This window comes from Sapajus apella, unplaced genomic scaffold (assembly GCF_009761245.1).
Source record: "Sapajus apella isolate SASKATOON/1434 unplaced genomic scaffold, GSC_monkey_1.0 scaffold121, whole genome shotgun sequence".
NCBI classification, from domain to species: domain Eukaryota; kingdom Metazoa; phylum Chordata; class Mammalia; order Primates; family Cebidae; genus Sapajus; species Sapajus apella.
In genome coordinates this window covers 3,745,101-3,763,592 of record NW_022437061.1, presented here as the reverse complement: position 1 = coordinate 3,763,592, position 18,492 = coordinate 3,745,101, and the positions used below count along the sequence as shown (strand labels likewise).

Sequence of the window (18,492 nt, the reverse complement as noted above, 5' to 3'; positions counted from 1 at the left end):
ATGGGCTCTGTTTATAATGGTAATTCTACCTAATAATACACCTATTCTACATCAATTCTATACTGATACCCATGAGACTATTTTTTTAAATTTAATTCTTTTGTTATTAATTTGAGACAGGGTCTTGCTCTGTCACCCAGGTTGGAGTGCAGTGGCGCGATCACAGCTTACTGCAGCTTCTACCTCCTGGGCTCAAGTGATCCTCTCGTGTCGTCCAGTCACTCCAGGCGTGAACCACTGTGCGTGGCCCAGTAAACATTTTGATTCACCTACACCAACCCCTTCCGACTCTCCCACCCTAACTCCCAGGTGACCGCTCATCAGCTGGACACTGATGATGGACCCAGGACCTAGAGAGTATTAGGTCCCTGCCGCCTAGTCCCAGGGGTGTAGGTAGGGTTTATAACGAGCCTTTGGCCCTGCTCAGGAGGAAGGTAGCACCACCTTGTGGCCGAAGATGCTGACATGTTGACAAGAGCTTTTCCCTTTTGTGGTGTCTGTACGGTCTCTGTAAGTACTATACTTAACAAAATGTGGTACCGAAAAACGACAAAGAAGAGGCTTTGTCTTGCATATGCAGCCAGAAAGGAGCTCACTGGCTAAGTTTTCAGCTATTTAATCTCAACCTTTACATGTACATTTCCAACCCCCTTTGCTGAGGGGTAGTAGGAGAGAGTGGGTGGGGTGCTTTGGAGGGGATGCTCCTGTCTTAATTTATTTCTGCTCCACAGACCGTCATAGAGTGGTCCCAGGTCCACTTCCTCAGGGAGATCATCGAGGCCATGTTGAAAGCCTATCAGCAGAAGCTGTTTGTGACTCACACAGTTGACGAATTGCTCTGGGGCTACAAAGATGAGATCTTGTCCCTTATCCATGTTTTCAGGCCCGACGTCTCTCCCTATTTTGGCCTGTTCTATGAGGTAAGTCAATTTTCCTTTTCATAACCTCTTTTTTCAGCTGACAGTGGGTTGGGGCACCCCAAGCCAGATTAAGTTTAAGTTTCTTTTAGAAATTGCCTAGAGTTAAGGTACCTTGTAGAGTATGTTAAAAAAAAAAAAAATGGAGTGTTTTTGGAAATTAAAAAAACTTGAGGCTGGGTGCAGTGGCTCACACCTGTAATCCCAGCACTTTGGGAGGCTGAGGTGGGTGGATCACTTGAGGTCAGGACTTTGAGACCAGCCTGGCCAACATGGCAAAACCTTGTCTCTACTAAAAATAGAAAAATTAGCCAGGTGTGGTGGTGCACACCTGTAACCTCAGCTACTCAGGAGACTGAGGCAGAAGAGTTGCTTGAAACTGGGAGGCAGAGGTTGCAGAGATCACACTCTGCACTGCAGAGCTGGACTCCACGTGAAAAACAAACAAAAACAAAACAAAACAAAAACCTTGAGTGCAATGGATAGTTGGGAAATTGGTAAAAGACAAAATAACCCCAGGAAGAGTATTAGATTAGGGGTGTGCTCTGGGGTTGTGATGAGTCTTCTCAGCTTTACATTTCTAGCTGTTTTCTGGCTCTGCTTGTTCAGGAGTCTTACCCTCTTCATGTGGTCCTGTAGCATTTTGTTTTTTATGGCAAACAGCAATAATTGTGTCCCTGGGCCTTCAAGGTTATACAAAACTTGGAAATTGTTAAAACAAAATTGTAAGCAAGTTTTAAAAAATTATTTGCTTGAGAGACAGGAGTCCTAAAAGTAGGGTCTCACCAACTCTGAATGCATCACTCTGGAGAAGTGGTCCACATAGGAGTTCCGTAGAGGGTCCCTGTCTCAGGGGAACACAGCTTCACAGGACCAGAGGAAGCACAGATTTCCTGTCAAGCCCTGACTAAACGTCGCTTCTAGAAATGATTTCAGGAGAGCCTCCTACTGAGAGATATTATGCAAAGGTTCACTCTAGGCCCTTTTGGTCCCAGGGACTTCAGTCCATCAGCCAAGTAGATCTTGTTGCTAATATCTCACTATTTCTCAGATAATTTGCATTATGTAACTTGTTTTTTTGTTTTTACATCATCGAATTCACTAGTCTGATATCCACAGTATCTGATGTGGTTGTGAGGATTTCACGAGATGATTCATGCAAAAATTTTAGACCAGAGCCAGGAATATTATACTCAACAATTGTTCACTCCTATTGTTATAGAGGAACTACTACCTGTGCTATTTCTGAGAAATCATAGCTACTTGTCCAAATAAAGAATTTTAGGAATGTACAGTGTCTGTATGTGCCCTTAAGAAGTTTAACTTGGAGAGAATACACAACTGAAGAAAACTTAATTGAAAATAGGACTATATTACTACCACCTTCTTTCAGTGTAGCTGTTCTGGTATAATTGGTCCTGGTCCTGGACTTTGGGCTTTTAAATGTATTTAGAAGTAATTCACTTACTATAAAATTTACCATTTTTAAATGTACAATTCAGTAGTCTTTAGTATAGTCACAAGGTTGTGCAACTATTACTACTAATCCCAGAACATTTTCATTATCCTGAAAAGAAACTGCATACCTCTTAGCAGTCATTCCTCTCCCTGTCTTACTCTCCCAGGCCCTGGGAACCATTAATCTACTTTCTGGCTCTGTGAATTTGCATATTCTGGACATCTCATATAAATGGAATCATATGATATGTGCCCTTCTGTATCTGGCTTTTAAATTTAGTGTAATGTTGTTGGGGTTCATCCATGTTGTAGCATGCATCAGTGTTCCATTCCTTTTTATAATGGAGGAATATTGCATTGTATAGATATACCACATTTTGCTTATCTGTTTATCAGTTGATGGACATTTGGGTTGTGTTCCCTCTTGGCTATTATTAGAAGTGTTGTTATGAATGTTTATTCATACAGGTTTTTGTATGAACATTGGGATATACCTTGAAGTGGAATTGTCTTGAAAATACACATAGGTGTGAAATTTTGGAGTCCTGTGAATTCTGTGTCACCTTTTTAGGAACTGACAAACTGTTTTCCGCAGTGACTGCAACATTTTTATATTCCTACTGGCAATGTATAAAGGTTCTAATTTCTCCACATCCTCACCGACACTTACTATTTTTCTTTTTATTAAATTGCCAAGCTAGTGGGTATGAAGTGGTATCTCATCGTGGTTTTGATTTGCATTTCCCTAATAACTAATGATGTTGAACATGTTTTTATGTGATTTCTGGCCATTAGTGTGTTTTCTTTTGGGAAATGTCTCTTCAAATCCTTTGCCCATTTAAAAATTGAGCTCCTACTATTTAAAGCCAGAAAATAATAATATAGTTTATATAGTATTTAGCAAAATAGTCACTATTTTCTAGCCCTGGTTCAGTCTTGTGTAGCAGTTCGGCCCTAGTAGGACAGTTTGATGAACATTAAATTTGTTAGATACTGTATCAGTTAGGGTTGCCAGAGAAACAGAATCAACAGGATGTGTATCAATAGAGATCAGAAAGAGGGAGAGAAAGAAATATATATTATGGAATTGGCTTATGTGATTGTGAAAGCTGGTAAGTCTGAAATCCATAGGGCAGGCCAGGAGCTGGAAACTCAGGTAAAAGTTGATGATGTGGTCTTAAGTTTGAAATCTGTAGGATGGGCTGTAAACTGGAAATTTAGGCAGAATTTCGATGTTGCAGTCTTGAGAATTCCTTCTCTAGGAAACCTCTGTTTCTGCTCATAAGGCTTTGAACAGATTGGATGGGGCCCAACCACTCATTGTTGAGGGTAATCTCCCTTAAAGTTAACTGACTGTAAATATTAATCACATCTGCAAAATACCTTCACCACAACATCTGGGCTAGTGTTTCACCAAGCAGCTGGGTACCATAGCCTAGCCAAGTTGTCATAAAATTATCACAGTTACTTTAAATGATTATATTAAATTATTTTCAGAAAAATGGTACTAATGATGGAGACTATGTTTTTCTAACTGGAGAAGACAATTACCTTAACTTTACAAAAATTGTGGAATGGAATGGGAAAACGTAAGTCTAATGATTTATCAGTGGAATTATTTTTTCAGTTTTCATTTAAACTATATATCTACTGCTACATTGTTTAAAAAATGTGTTTAGCCTTTCTTGGATGAAAAATGTAAAAATATGTAAATAGTCTTGTAATTATTATTCTATAAATCAAGATGGTGGTAAAATATTTTACAAATTAAATATTTAGTGATTTGTAGATTTATCATGGCCAGGCATGAATTACAGGCCAGTGAAAAGTCCTACTCTTGCGTAGTAGTCATTGAGTGATGTGTAATAGCTACAGCACAAATACTTTTCAAACCACCACATGTTTTGAGATATTTGGCCATTGCCTCTATGAAAATTGATTTGGGGTCAGGGACCTACTTTTTCTCCCCCTCGATCTAATTAACACTGTTGTGTCTGTGTATAGATAAGATACTGTGAGTAGACAGCTCCAGTTAAATCTTGCAAAGTCCTGACCATTTAAGAAAATCTAAACTCAAACGTGATCATCTTTACTCTTTCTTGTGCTTATCAATTATAGGTCGCTTGACTGGTGGGTAACAGACAAGTGCAATATGATTAACGGAACAGATGGAGATTCTTTTCACCCACTAATAACCAAAGATGAGGTCCTTTATGTCTTCCCATCTGATTTTTGCAGGTAAAAGCTTTAAAGATAAGTAGTTTTTAAGAAATAAGGTCTTGCACTGCAAGACCACCAAAAGCGTGAAGAATATGTGCAGACAAACTTATTTTGCATGGATGTTTATGCTTAATCAGTGATAAATGCTGATGGCACATCGAGGCAGTATAGTGTACGGGTTCACAGTACAGACTCCTGACTGTTGGTTTGAATCTTGACTCTACCACTTACAGCTGTGTGACCTTGGGAAAATTATTTAACCACTCTGTACCTCACTTTCCTCACTTGTAAGACAAAGTTAGAAATCGTTAACTATTTTAGACATTGTTTTGAAGACAAATGAGTTACTATTAGTAAAATACTTAGCCCAGGGCCTGTCACACAGTAACCAGTATTAAGTGTTGGCTCTTAGTTACTATGATATGCTCTGTCAAGCATGAATTAACCTGGGCTTCTTCCTGTCAATAGGTAGTCTCTACATAGAAGTCAAATAAAAGATACAATTGTCCATATTTCAGGAGAGTGGTTTCCCCAGGGAAGGCAGAGAAGGAATGGAATCAAGAGCGTTATGTAGACAGGTTCAGTTATATCCATAATATATTTTTTATTTGTCTAAGTGGCAGATACAAAGGTATTTGTTATAGTATTTTTTCTCTTTCTGGTGTCTAAAATATTTCATTACAAAATGCTGTAGGGGTGGTTCATGCAGTGAAACCACCTATATTATTCACAAGCCTGCAAGAAATGTATCAACACCTCTGGTTTAGAGATGAAAAAGTTAGGCCCAAAAACTATTCCTGCCAGCCTTCAAAGGAAGGGCTGAAGAATCATTGTTGACTGTGTACATCAAAGTGCTCTGTCAGTCAGGCACTGTGCAGTGTAAGCGGTGGTCATGTTACATGTGAACACGTTTGAAACCAATAAGCATGAAAGGCTGAATTACGTTGAATTCCATTGAAATAAATGACTGGGCAAAATGTGGAAACTAATTTTGGGGGGTGGGAAATGAGTATCAAAGTGTGTATTCTAATAAAATAACTGTCCAGTGTGACACTTTTCAAGTGCCTAAGACCCTACCAGGCCACGGCCGTTGCTGCCTGTTCTGCCTTAGCTTTGGCCCTGCCGTGCTCTGGCTTCCCTGGCTTTGCCGGTGGCCTGTCCACACTGGCATGTGTCCATGCCAATCTAGAGGCCTCTTCTTTCTTGTTTATGTGAGTCTCCATTCTAAATGTTATCATCTTAGTTTTCTACCACATATTGTTTTTTCTTGTTTGGATATCACCACCATGGCTACCTCTTAAACACCTTTCACCACAATTCATCTTCTGCTTTATTACACATTGAGTTGACAGAGTGCCTTCCATTCTTTTCTACTTGATGTATGAGCTTCTGGCCATTTGTACCTGAGAACTGTTGCTAACTTGCAGATCTGGGGCAGATCTGCAAGTTACACTGACTGGAGTCCACATTCACTTTTTATTCTTACTTCCGAACAGGTCAGTGTATATTACTTTCAGTGACTATGAGAGTGTACAGGGACTGCCTGCCTTTCGGTATAGAGTTCCTGCAGAAATATTAGCCAATACCTCAGACAATGCCGGCTTCTGTATACCTGAGGGAAACTGCCTGGGCTCAGGAGTTCTGAATGTCAGCATCTGCAAGAATGGTAAGAACTCAGAGGGGACTGATATGGGTGTCAAGAATGCAGAAGGATTGGAGTCCAACAAAGAATATGTAGCTGGACACAGTGACGCACACCTATAGTCCCAGCTACTAAGGATGCTGAGGTGGGATGACCATTTGAGCCCAGGAGTTCTCACGTCCAGCCTGAGCAACATAGTGAGACCCCTGTCTCTAAAAAACAAAACAAACAAAAAAGAATATGTTGTCAGCCCAATAGATGTTTCATAATGTGGCTATTGAATGGTAAAAAAAATTATTGGCTTTTCTGTGATGCTTTTTATTTCTAGAATGCCGTGTTGTGCTTTTTTCTGGGCAATGGTTTAGAAGTCTTTATAGTAATCATAGCTTATGTTTACTAAGCACCTGATGTATGCCAGTCACTGTCCTAAGTGCTTTACATATTTACATGTAGTTAATGCATGCAAAACATTAACTGATGTCATGCTCAAAACAATGCTAAGGCTGGGCATGGTGGCTCATGCCTGTATTCTTAGCACTTTGAGAGGCTAAGGTGGGAAGATTAGTTGAGGCCAGGGGTTCAAGATCAGCCTGGGCAACATAGCAAGAACCTGTCTCTACAAGAAAATGTAGATATATTTTTTCTTTTTTTTTCTTGAGATGGAGTTTCACTCTTGTTGCCCAGGCTGGAGTGCAATGGCACGATCTTGGCTTGGTGCAATCTCGGCTCACCGCAACCTATGCCTCCTGGGTTCAAACAATTCTCCTGCCTCAGCCTCCTGAGTAGCTGGGATTAGAGGCATGTGCCACCATGCCTGGCTAATTTTTGTATTTTTCTCCATGTTGGTCAGGCTGGTCTCGAACTCCCGATCTCAGGTGATCCGCCTGCCTCGGCCTCCCAAAGTGCTGAGATTACAAGCATGAGCCACTGCACCTGACCTTTTCTTGCAGTTTTTATTAAATTCTGTTTCCCTAAGAAGCTGATGCCAGAATCAACAGAAATATTCTACTTTGCGCATTTAAACTTCTTGCAACAATCCTTTTCTGCTTCCCTCTTATGTATTGCCAAATTTGGACTGAAGTGAAACCCTCCAGGATTAACCTCCAGTGTTTTGAATTCTCCAGTGAAACATTTTGGATAGTGGGATGAGTGACTGTTCTGGAGTGAGGTAGATCTGGGTTTGAGTCCTATTCTATTTGTTAGCAAATTGGCCAAAGTTTATTAAGGAGTGTTCCAGACTTCTTAATAAAATAGAGGTGGTTATAACTTCTTGAGGTTGTGTGAGAGTTAGAGATAAAGTGTGTAAAACACTCAAGACAGCAGCCCTTATTAAGCCCTCAAGAGATTTAAAACATACATTTTCAAGGTCATTATAGGTCACAAGAAGGAAGTCATGGCTTTGTGGAACTATTAAGCAGTAAACAGCAAAATGCATGTGCATGTCAGAGATGTGTGATGTGTTCCTTGAGCCATGGACTGGTGGATGCGTAAGCAAATTTAAATAACTTGCCAATAAGCTCCTTTCTCCAAAAATATAAATCTGGCAGCAATTATTGAGTCCCTCTCTTCTTTTCAATAGGCAGATCTAGAAGAGGTTTCCCTTGGTGCCTTGTTTCCCTATTTGGTCCTATATATATAAAACACATTAAATTTACACGAGCACTTATTTGGCTCTTAAAATGAACAAGAAAGGAAAAAAACCCAGAATCTTTGTGATCTGGTTAGAGGCAGGGTGTATAGCACAACCAGGCTGACTCTTAAAAAATTTATATATGGACTGCCCCTCTTACCCGGCCGGCCAGTGGGCCGGCCTCCCTTCCCTTTAAAAAAAATTAAAAAAAAAAATTATATATGGCCAGGCGTGGTGGCTCAAGCCTGTAATCTCAGCACTTTGGGAAGTGAAGGCAGGCGGATCACTTGAGGTCAGGAGTTCAAGACCAGCCTGACCAAAATGGTGAAACCCTGTCTCTACTAAAGATACAAAAAAATGACCCGGGTATGGTGGCTTGTGTCAGTAGTTCCAGCTACTTGGGAGGCTGAGGCAGGAGAATCACTTGAACCTGGGAGGCAGAGGTTGCAGTGAGCCGAGATCGTGCCTATCTTTGGTAAAAAAACAAAATAAAACCATGACAATTTGTTTTTTAATTAAAAAAAAAAAGACAAAAAACCAGTCCACTCACTGATAGAGAATTGTAGTTGAAACTAATGCTTTGAGGTGCAATACTTCTCAGTCACTTAGTATTCTGCCTTCATAACCTGATGGCTAGCTGTCCCTGGGTAAATATTGTAACTTCTGTGAACCTCATTTTCTTCAAATGCAAAGAGAGGCTAATTGTTCTAACTTCCTTGGGCTGTTGGGAGCATTAATTAAAGTAATGTATATGGAGCACTTATTCTTTAAGTTTAGTAAATGTTTGTTGAAGAATAAATAATTTAGCTTTATATAATGTGGAATAAAAAATATTGGGGTAAATGAGATGTCAGAAAATGAAGTATAAATCCTGAAGCAGGAGGTACAGAATGATGTTTTAGCCTTCCCAAGTTAACTTATATGTAGCTTTTTTGTTTTACTTTAGGATCCAGGCTGTGGCCAGGAACTTTTATATGCATCTTAGATTTTAAGAACAGCATCATTCATTTCTATTTTCCTTCAAATGCAGGTGCACCCATCATTATGTCTTTCCCACACTTTTACCAAGCAGATGAGAGGTTTGTTTCTGCCATAGAAGGCATGCACCCAAATAAGGAAGACCATGAGACATTTGTGGATATCAATCCTGTGAGTACATACTTCCTCCTCGTGAAAGAGCATATGTTTTATTCTGTCTACACAGTGTTCGCCAGTGTAGTCCTGAGCACTCTTTAAAAACGTCCTTACTTTCATGTGCTTCCATAGCCCTGTAATTAGAAGGCTGAATTCTGTGGATGAAATAGCAGAAATACGAGCAAAGCTGCCTTTAACAAAAAGCAACAGTGAAAACTCAGTTACCGGAAACTACTGAGATTGGACCCATGTAACCCGGTCAATTTTCTGTTGCTAGCCTTGGACCTCAACATATATTTATTTCTCCCTTTGGGACACAGATCAGTAAGGTTAAAGATGTCCCTTTGCTTCCTCACTGCCAGGAATATTTTGGTTGAAATATGAATACATATATTAACCTCAGTCACTTTTGGCAAACTTCTTTCTACAAGTTATTTGAGAGTTTATTATATTACTAATTGTAAAGGTATCAAGATATACATAGAGGAGAAATACATACATATATGTGTGTATATATATAAAATACACATTTAATCCTGTATTCATAAAGGAGAAAAACAAAAACCATGCTAACCGTATCTTCATTTTTGGAATTTGAACATTATGGACTAGTAAGAAAAAACAAGAACATTCTTTTAGCACAGTATTTTATGGGCACTTTACACTCTTTGCTACATACATTGCATTTATATCTGAGGAACCAGTGATCTCATGCTCTGGTGAGTAAGATCGTGTGTGGTTTTCTCCCATTTCTCTCTTAACCATCAATTGATCAGTCCCCTTGGATCAGCCAGACTGTTAGCAGTGCTTGTCACCAAGGGATGAGTGCAGTCTCATAACCTTAGTGCAGAGATGGAGCTGCCATAAGGAAGACAAATGCTGCAGCTGTGCCCCACGGCGGTGCTAGGTGGGCCCTATACTTGGATGCCACTTTCTGGCAGTGACCACCACCCTCTTCTTAGCTCAAATGGACAACTGCCTGGAAATCCAAACCTGACAGGCTATCTTTTGGGTCTCCTTCCTGTTGGAGTCCTTCTAGGGCTGTGCTATTCAGAGCGGCAGTATCCTTGGAGCTTGTTAGAAATAACCAGTCTACAGAATCAGAGCCTGCATTTTAACAGGATGCCCAAGGACCCACATCCATATTCATGTCTGAGACACATTGGTCTACCAGCCACCTAATACAGCCAATGGTTCTCATACTGTTCTGGGGATCACTTTTACTTGGTTCTGCTCTGTTTGTCACATATGGTAATGATCGCCTTGTTTATCAGGCCTACACAGAAATGGTGCTCTATTGAAAAAATTGTTTGCAGTTTAAGAAATCCTAATGTTTTCTTTTCACTTCTCTGCTTTGCAGTTGACTGGAATAATCCTAAAAGCAGCCAAGAGGTTCCAAATCAACATTTATGTCAAAAAATCAGATGACTTTATGTAAGTTCTGCTTCTTTCTGTGAAGGAACAGCAGTTTTTCTCCATTGCCCTTCTGATTGGGTTGATGTCAGGAGTAGTACAGCCTACTTCATCTGAGTCTGCTCGCCCCTGCCCTTCAGGGATGGGGCATGATCAGCATTGTCCTGGGTGCCTTGGTCTTGGAATTTACTTGTTTTATTTAATCACACACTTAGAGAGTGCTTCCCATGGATCAGGTATTGTTCTCAGCACCTTATATAGATTCACGTATAACCTTGTATTATCTGCATTTTACAGATGAGGAAACAGAAGCAGAGCATTTAGGTAACTTGCTAGAGACCACACAGCCTTACTATCTAGTCAACTTTTATTCACTCCACTAAGCCTTTCCCTCACTCACCTTAACTATCTTGGTGTATTAGGCTGTTCTTGTATTGCTATAAAGAAATATCTGAGACTAGTTAATTTATAAAGAGATTAAACTGTCTCACAGTTCTGTAGGCTGTACAGGAAGCATGGTGCTGGCATCTGCTCAGTTTCTAGGGTTGCCTCAGGGAGTTTTTACTCTTGACAAAAGGTGAAGCAGGAGCAGGCACATCACATGGGGTGAGCAGGAGCAAGAGAGAAAAGAGAGGAGGTTCCACACACTTTAAAATACCAGATCTCATGAGAACGCACTATCACAGGACAGCATCAAGGGAATGGTGCTAAACCATTCATGAGAAATCGACCCCCATGATCAAATCACTGCCCACCAAGCCCCACCTGCAACACTGGGGATTGCATTTCACCCTGAGATTTGGGGAATGAGTATCCAAACTATATCACTCAGAGACTTGAGACAGTCTCTTCCTCTTCCTCTTCCTCTCTCTCTCTTCCTGCTGCTCCCACTTGGGGCCAGCCATAGCTCTCATTTGTATAGTTAAAGCCTCTTGAGTCTAGCCTCACCTCCCCATGCAACTTAATTTGGATTCCAAAGTATAATCTCCTGCTCAGACTTTTCAATGAAAATTTTTTAGATATGAGAAAATTATGATAATGTTGAATGAAATAAACAGGATGCAAAACTATGCATAATATATTTATCTATTTCTCTATCAAACTTGGCTTGTCTCCCCCACTGAATTTGCCAGATTTAATACCAGGTGTCATGGCACTTTCTAAGAAGTAGATGTGGTTTACCAAAATGCATTTTGTCATCTGTATATGTATTTCTTAGGCAGTATAATTTAGTAGTTAAGAGCTGGAACCTTAGAATCCAAGTAGAATTACATTTCTGGCTCCACCACTTACCTGTGGTGATCTTAGGCAAATTATGTAGCCTTTCTGAGTCATAATTTTCTTGTCTGTAAACCTGACTACTGTAGGAATTGAGTGAGACAATATCCCTAAAACACCCAGCACAGAGCTTGCACATGGTGTGTGCTCAGTTGGCTGTTGTTGCAAAGACAGTACTTCAGTGGCCTAGTTACAGAACACTCTGTAAGAAATCAGTAAATTCTGGGTAATTTAAGAAATAAATATACTGGAATCTTCATATTGACACATGTGTCCAGGAAAGTGTACCATCGTGATGAGGATGTCTCTGAAATCTCATCCTTTGTCTTTGTAGTGAAACGGGAGACATTAGAACCATGGTTTTCCCGGTGATGTACCTCAATGAGGTAAGTCCTGAGATGGAGGGAGCCATGGGTGTTTTCAGACTCAGAAAACATCCGTTATGATGTCTACTGTTGTAGTTATGCATAAGTTAAGATATGACAGAAGGGCAAAAGATTTTTAAAACCTGTTATTCCTCAGAAAATTTCACTTAAATGTTCACATGAATCTGCCTGTGTCTGAGAGTTGATTTGGAGAAATGATGAAAGAAATTCTCCTTCTCAAGAACACTATTTGGGCAAAACTCCCTTCTGGGTAGTTGCTCATGTAAGAAACAAAAACAGAGGTAAATGAGCCATTGGCAGACATGTTGAAGCATAAGAGTTCACACTCAGATAGATGCCTGCTAGACCTTTGTCTCCTCCTTCTTTGCAGCCATGCTGGCTTAACACACCTGTGATGAATTCTTTTCTGAATCACATATCACGTTTACTGTAGTTATATCTCCTCAGTTTCTCCTGCTTCCACCCGGTTGAGGAAAAAAAAAATGCAGGTTTTTTTCTTCAATAAATTCTTGATTGGCAGACTTCTAGTTTTTAATATTTTTCTGTTTCCTAAAAATACTTGCTATTTGTAGAATATTGAATAACAGAGACTAACAAGAAAAAGAAAAACTAAAATCACTATTCACAAAATCTGTGTCAGCCTGATAATACTGTTTTTAATTTATTTTATTTTACTCAATGTGTTGTACAGTCTTCCAATAACAACTTTAAAAGGTAATCTAATGTTTTACATTTTATAAAACATGTGCTCTTTATAGAACTCTTAAAAATTTTTTTAAAAAATTGATTTATAAAGTAAATTATTGATGAGTCCCTCTTTCTCAGAGGCAGGTGCAGTTGACATCTTCAGATGTGATCTTCAGATGTCAACTCCTGATATTTTTCTGGTCTTGATATCGCATAGTTGAAATCATACTATAGATACAATTTTATTTAGCATTATATTGGTATTCACATTTACAAACTTTTAAAGGTTCGTGATTACAGTTCTAAGATGAGGTTTTTATTGTTTTATAGGAAAAATTCAGGCAGTGTTTATCAATTTATAGGACCGCTTTGCAATTGCTCCTGGATCATCCCTGTTCCTGTTTGCGGGCAGGGGTACGAAGGTAGATCTTTTTGAAAATGCAGAAGGGCCCTTTCCTGCCAACTTCTGTTCAGTAGTGGCATATTTGAAGTCCCTCCACTCCCAACTTTTGCCTTGCTTTTTTGTGAAAGACTAAAAGTCCAGGTGTGTGGAGTGGAACCTTGTATTTTTGCTGCCTCCTAGGAAGAGCTTGATTATTCTCTTCTCTAGAAAAATAAAAGATTAGACCTGAAAGTGACCTTGGAGACTATTGCCGCACCACCTTTTTACCGAGGTGGGAACCCTGGGAGCCTTAGCCAATTACCAGAAATAACCAGTCTACTGAATCAGAGCCTGCATTTTAACAGGATGCCCAAGGACCCACATCCATATTCATGTCTGAGACACATTGGTCTACCAGCCACCTAATACAACCAATGGTTCTCATACTGTTCTGGGGATCACTTTTACTTGGTTCTACTCTGCTTGTCACATGTGGTAATGGTCCCCTTGTTTATCAGGCCTACACAGAAATGGTGCTCTATTGAAAAAAACTGTCGTAGAACCCAGCCCATTGACTCAGTTCAGTGAAAAAAAAATCCTTTCTTTTTATTTTTTTATTTTTTGATACAGGGTCTCACTCTGTCACCCTTTATAGTGGTACAATTTCGGCTCACTGCAGCCTCAACTTCCTGGGCTCAGGTGGTCCTCCCACCTCTGCCTTCCAAGTAGCTGGAATGATAGCTGTGTGCTACCATGCCTGGCTAATTTTTTTTTCTGAGATGGAATCTTGCTCTGTCACCCAGGCTCGAGTGCAGTGGCCCAATCTTGGCACACAGCAACATCTGCCTCCCAGGTTCAAGTGATTCTCATGCCTCAGCCTCTCCAGTAGCTGGGACTACAGGCGCCTGCCACCATACCTGGCTGATTTTTGTATTTTTAGCGAGATGGGGTTTCACCATGTTGACCTGGCTGGTCTCGAACTCCCAACCTCAGGTGATCTGCCCGCCTCGGCCTCCCAAAGTGCTGGGATTACAGGTATGAGCGACCATGTCCAGCCCATTAATTTTTGTCTTTTTTGTAGAGAGGTGTTTTCACCACATTGCTCAGGCTGGTCTCAAACTCTTGAGCTCAAGCAATCCACCTGTCTTGTCCTCCCAAAGTGCTGGGATTCCAGGCGTGTGCAACCATGCCAGGCCTCCAATGCAAAGTAAGCCTAAACTAGGCCAGAATTGTTGCTCATAATTTCTATGGAATTGAGCTCTTCAGATACCACGCTCATTGCACTAGGTGGTAATTCCTCTGCTCTGCATACACTAAGTGTTATTCTAGCACATTTTCTACTTATCAACAGTCTCTGGAATTCTGGTTAGCCCACAACTTCACTGAGCACTTTCTATAGAGGGCTGTGGTCCTGATTACTATGTATGTAACCAAGAAAGAAATTATATTTTCCATATACCATTTTTGCAGTGTTTCATTTATTTATTCATTTAATCAGCCAGGATTAATCAAACACCTACTGTGTGCTGGGTTCTATACCCAGTGTGGAGGTGACTGAGGTTAGGTCTTGCCTTTAGGGACCTCACAGTCATTGTGAGACAAACAGAGTTAAAATGTAGAGTGCAAGGACAATGAGTAAGGACAATGATGAAGGTAGAGTGAGATGGAAACTCAGGGAAGAGGCCTTTGACTAGGTCTGAGGTGGCCAGCAAAAACTTTTGGAAGGAAGTGATACTGAGCTGGATTTTTAAGGATGAATTGGTATTACCTGATATAAAACAAAAGATGATACTGTCTCAATATTTCTGAACACATTTTACCTCCTTTTTCCAATCTATTTTAAGAGTAAAAAAATGTCTTCAGAGACAAGATATTAATGAACAAATGCCCCTTCTGATTAATCTGACTTATAAATGGATTTTCAGTATATTTGGCTTGCTAACAGGAGGACGTTCCCAATTTGTATTAAATGATTTTAAGGAAAGATACAGCAAAAAAGGTTACACACTGGATGTTTAAATAGTATCAAGGAAATACTATTTTCTTGCCTCTCCAGAGTGTTCTCATTGATAAAGAGACTGCGAGTCGACTGAAGTCTGTGATCAACACTACTTTGATTATCACCAACATACCCTACATCATCATGGCACTGGGTGTGTTCTTTGGTTTGGTCTTTACCTGGCTTGCGTGCAAAGGACAGGGATCCATGGATGAGGTGAGAACTGGCTGAAGGAACTTCTTCCTTATTTGATAACTTTACTTGAGGAATTCAGCTGTACTTCATTGAAGGGCTGTCAGCTGGCCTATTAGGATGAATTCTGGGATTTTATACTGTGCATAGTGATTTCATGGTTATTTTACTGTTGGATCAAATGGGAAGCAAAGGAAGTGTGTCAAAGAAGGTGGAGGGATAGAATATACCATCTAGTATTTGGGGAATAGAATCTTTTTGGATGTATACCCTGAGAGTTAACTTTATGTCTTTGAAAACAATAACCTGAAAGAAAAGGAAGAATATGTAAGTTACGCATCTGATCTTTGGTGTCAGACTGCCTAAGTCCAAATCCCAGTTCTGCCACTTAACAGCTATATGACCCGGGAAACTGTGCTTCAGTTTTTTTTCATCTGTAAAATGGGATAATAAAAGCCTCCCTTAGGAGTTTTTCATGAGGATTAGATGATATAGTAGACATAAAGGACTTGGCCCAGTGTTAGCATATAGTAAGAGCTCAGTAAAGGTTTAATTATTATTACATATGATAAAACAGTTCCAAGATTTTAGAGCAAGGCAGCCAGGACCCTGCTTAGAAAGAATCCCTGATATATCCAAAGATACCTATGCTTTAGGTTCCACTGTATTAACAAATACAGTGGAATGTGGGCATAGTTACTTTCCTGGCAGGCTAGGATAAAGGGTTGGGTTGGTCTCTCCAAGTGACCAGCAGCCTGAAAACCTCCCATAAGCCTTTTCTGTAGAATCTGAAAACCTCCCATAAGCCTTTTCTGTAGAAGCCCTGCTTAAATTTTCTGCAGCTTCCTTTTTTTATTGCAACACAGGCTTTTTTTTTCCTCCAGTTTCCTCAACTAAGTGTCCAAGGCAAATGTGAAGTAGAAAATAAATAGGTGAAACCATCTGAGTAAAATTAGCTGGATTTCCCTGACTTCCATACTCTTCCATTATTTCTCTTATCCCATGCCAGTCACTTCAGCCTGAATTAGCTGTGAGGCAAACTATTTTGCCATTTCTATGTGTGGATCTTCCAGTCTGACTTTGTGCAGTCACTGAAATTGTCTTAGGCACAAATGAAACCTCATGGAAATGTTAATTACTGCTCCTCCAATTAACCTTCCTCATATATTCAACAAGCAAGCAATTATTGAGCACTACTGTCTCTGAGACACTATTCCCTATTAGGTTTCAAACCAGTAAGAATGCAAATTCAATAGAGTCTGATAAGTTTTATAATCCAGATCAACACAGAGAAGCACACTGTTCTGGTATTGAGAGTGGGAGTAGTCAGAGAACCTCCTGAAAAGGTTGGGGCTGAATCTTAACAAGAAGCAGCCCAAGAAGGGAGGTGAGTGGGATGAGCCACCTTCTTATAGGTCTCTCCTCCTTCCATATCCCCACTCCTCACCCAAACTTCTCACACTGGGGAGAAGTTTCTGACATGAAACACCTAACTTCCTTTCTTCTCTCTTCTGTGTCTCAGGGAACAGCAGATGAAAGAGCACCCCTCATTCGAACGTAAACATCGCCTGTGCTTGGTGAAGGAACCGTGTGAGCTGTCCTGACCTGGACCATGGCAAGGGGAAACCCTCCACATCCTTGCAGGCTTGTTGCCTGTTGAAAGGACGGAAAAGACACAGCGCTGGCAAGTGATAGGAACATTCTGGCCAGAGGTTAAAGAGCAGGCTGACATGGCTCAACATTAAGCTTTATAAAATCATGTGGGCTCTGAAATTGTTTTTTTATGTGTCTAGCAAGTATTTAATAAGCCCTTGTATAGTAATTCTTTTGTTGTTGGTTGCTGTTAGCTCCAGAATTTTGTGACCACTGTTGTGGATAAAATGTCTCTGCATCACATGTTAATGCTACTTGGTCTAACTTTATTCAGTGTGCTTCTTTCACCAAACTTTGTGCTCAAAATCCATATATACCATTTTATGTTGTATTCCTCCATTTCACTTGCAAAACAGAAGTCAATTAAGAGTTCGGGACCCAGGGTAAAATGGTAGCCAATATATCATTCAAATGCATCTGATTTCTAAAACATTACATGTTACATTTTATGCTAATCTTCATTTCATAATTCCTCCAGGAAAACTCAGTCTTCCAACTACAATAAAATACTGGGTAGAATCAAATGGGAAAGGGGTTGGGTGGGGTGATACCAGTGAGTTGATATTGATAAGCTCCTAAGGATTTTTAACATGTACTTTTGTGAATGAAGAGAATGCATAAATAATGTTGGTGAGGATAAGTACAGATATTTCATGTATAGTAGAACTAAATGCTAGTTATGATGCTTGTGGATAGTTGTTATTTTTTTAGTCAAAATGATTGTGATGTGAAAAGATGCTTCTGAGAGAATGTAATGAGTAACTGATTTTTCTTCCTGAGTTACCCTTGCCAAATATGATACTGTATTAATTAATCTACTTTTGAGTGATTATTTGTAAAATTATGAATATGGCAAATCCATCTATCTGCAGCCTAAGTTACACATAAGTTTCAGAGAGTCTGATTAGACTCAAGAGACATTTCTTCTGGAAAAGCTTTCTTCTTGGTACTTTTGAAATTCTTTTTACAAGTTATTTCCTCAGATTCAGTTCCTTCCAGTGCTTTGTAGCTCACTGTCACTCACCGAATACAGAAACATGTGCCCTACACTTCCTGTGACAATCATTTTGCTGACAGAATGATGGATGTTTAAAATACCGCACAAAGTACTTTAAAGAAAGGTGTGTTGGGACCAGAAGCAGAGCTACCACTTTTCAAAGGACTTCTTGGTTTCAGCATAACTTAAGTCAGGGGATCAGGAGCCATCATATGTCACAGTGTTCAGAATTGAAGCATATTTAAGGGCATTTTCTTTTTTTTTTTTTTTTTCTTTTTTTTTTTGAGACGGAGTTTCTCCTGCCTCAGCCTCCTGAGTAGCTGGGATTACAGGCACGCGCCACCATGCCCAGCTAATTTTTTTTGTAGTTTTAGTAGAGACGGGGTTTCACCATGTTGACCAGGGTGGTCTCGATCTCTTGACCTCGTGATCCACCCGCCTCGGCCTCCCAAAGTGCTGGGATTACAGGCTTGAGCCACCGCGCCCGGCTTTTTAAGGGCATTT

General features: G+C 40.0%; 1 protein-coding gene across 1 annotated transcript in view; it reads left to right on the top strand.

The window, feature by feature from the left end:
* The window catches only part of SCARB2 (scavenger receptor class B member 2), a 53,567-nt gene extending 35,762 nt beyond the window's left edge, over positions 1-17,805 (top strand). The window contains exons 4-12 of the mRNA XM_032261095.1: positions 732-920; positions 3,873-3,964; positions 4,494-4,613; positions 6,092-6,261; positions 8,898-9,016; positions 10,362-10,435; positions 12,027-12,078; positions 15,204-15,362; positions 16,861-17,805. Coding sequence (XP_032116986.1) covers positions 732-920; positions 3,873-3,964; positions 4,494-4,613; positions 6,092-6,261; positions 8,898-9,016; positions 10,362-10,435; positions 12,027-12,078; positions 15,204-15,362; positions 16,861-16,899 — 1,014 coding nt within the window. The 3' untranslated portion in view covers positions 16,900-17,805. The remainder of the gene's footprint in view (positions 1-731; positions 921-3,872; positions 3,965-4,493; positions 4,614-6,091; positions 6,262-8,897; positions 9,017-10,361; positions 10,436-12,026; positions 12,079-15,203; positions 15,363-16,860) is intronic.
* Positions 17,806-18,492: the final 687 nt, after the last annotated feature.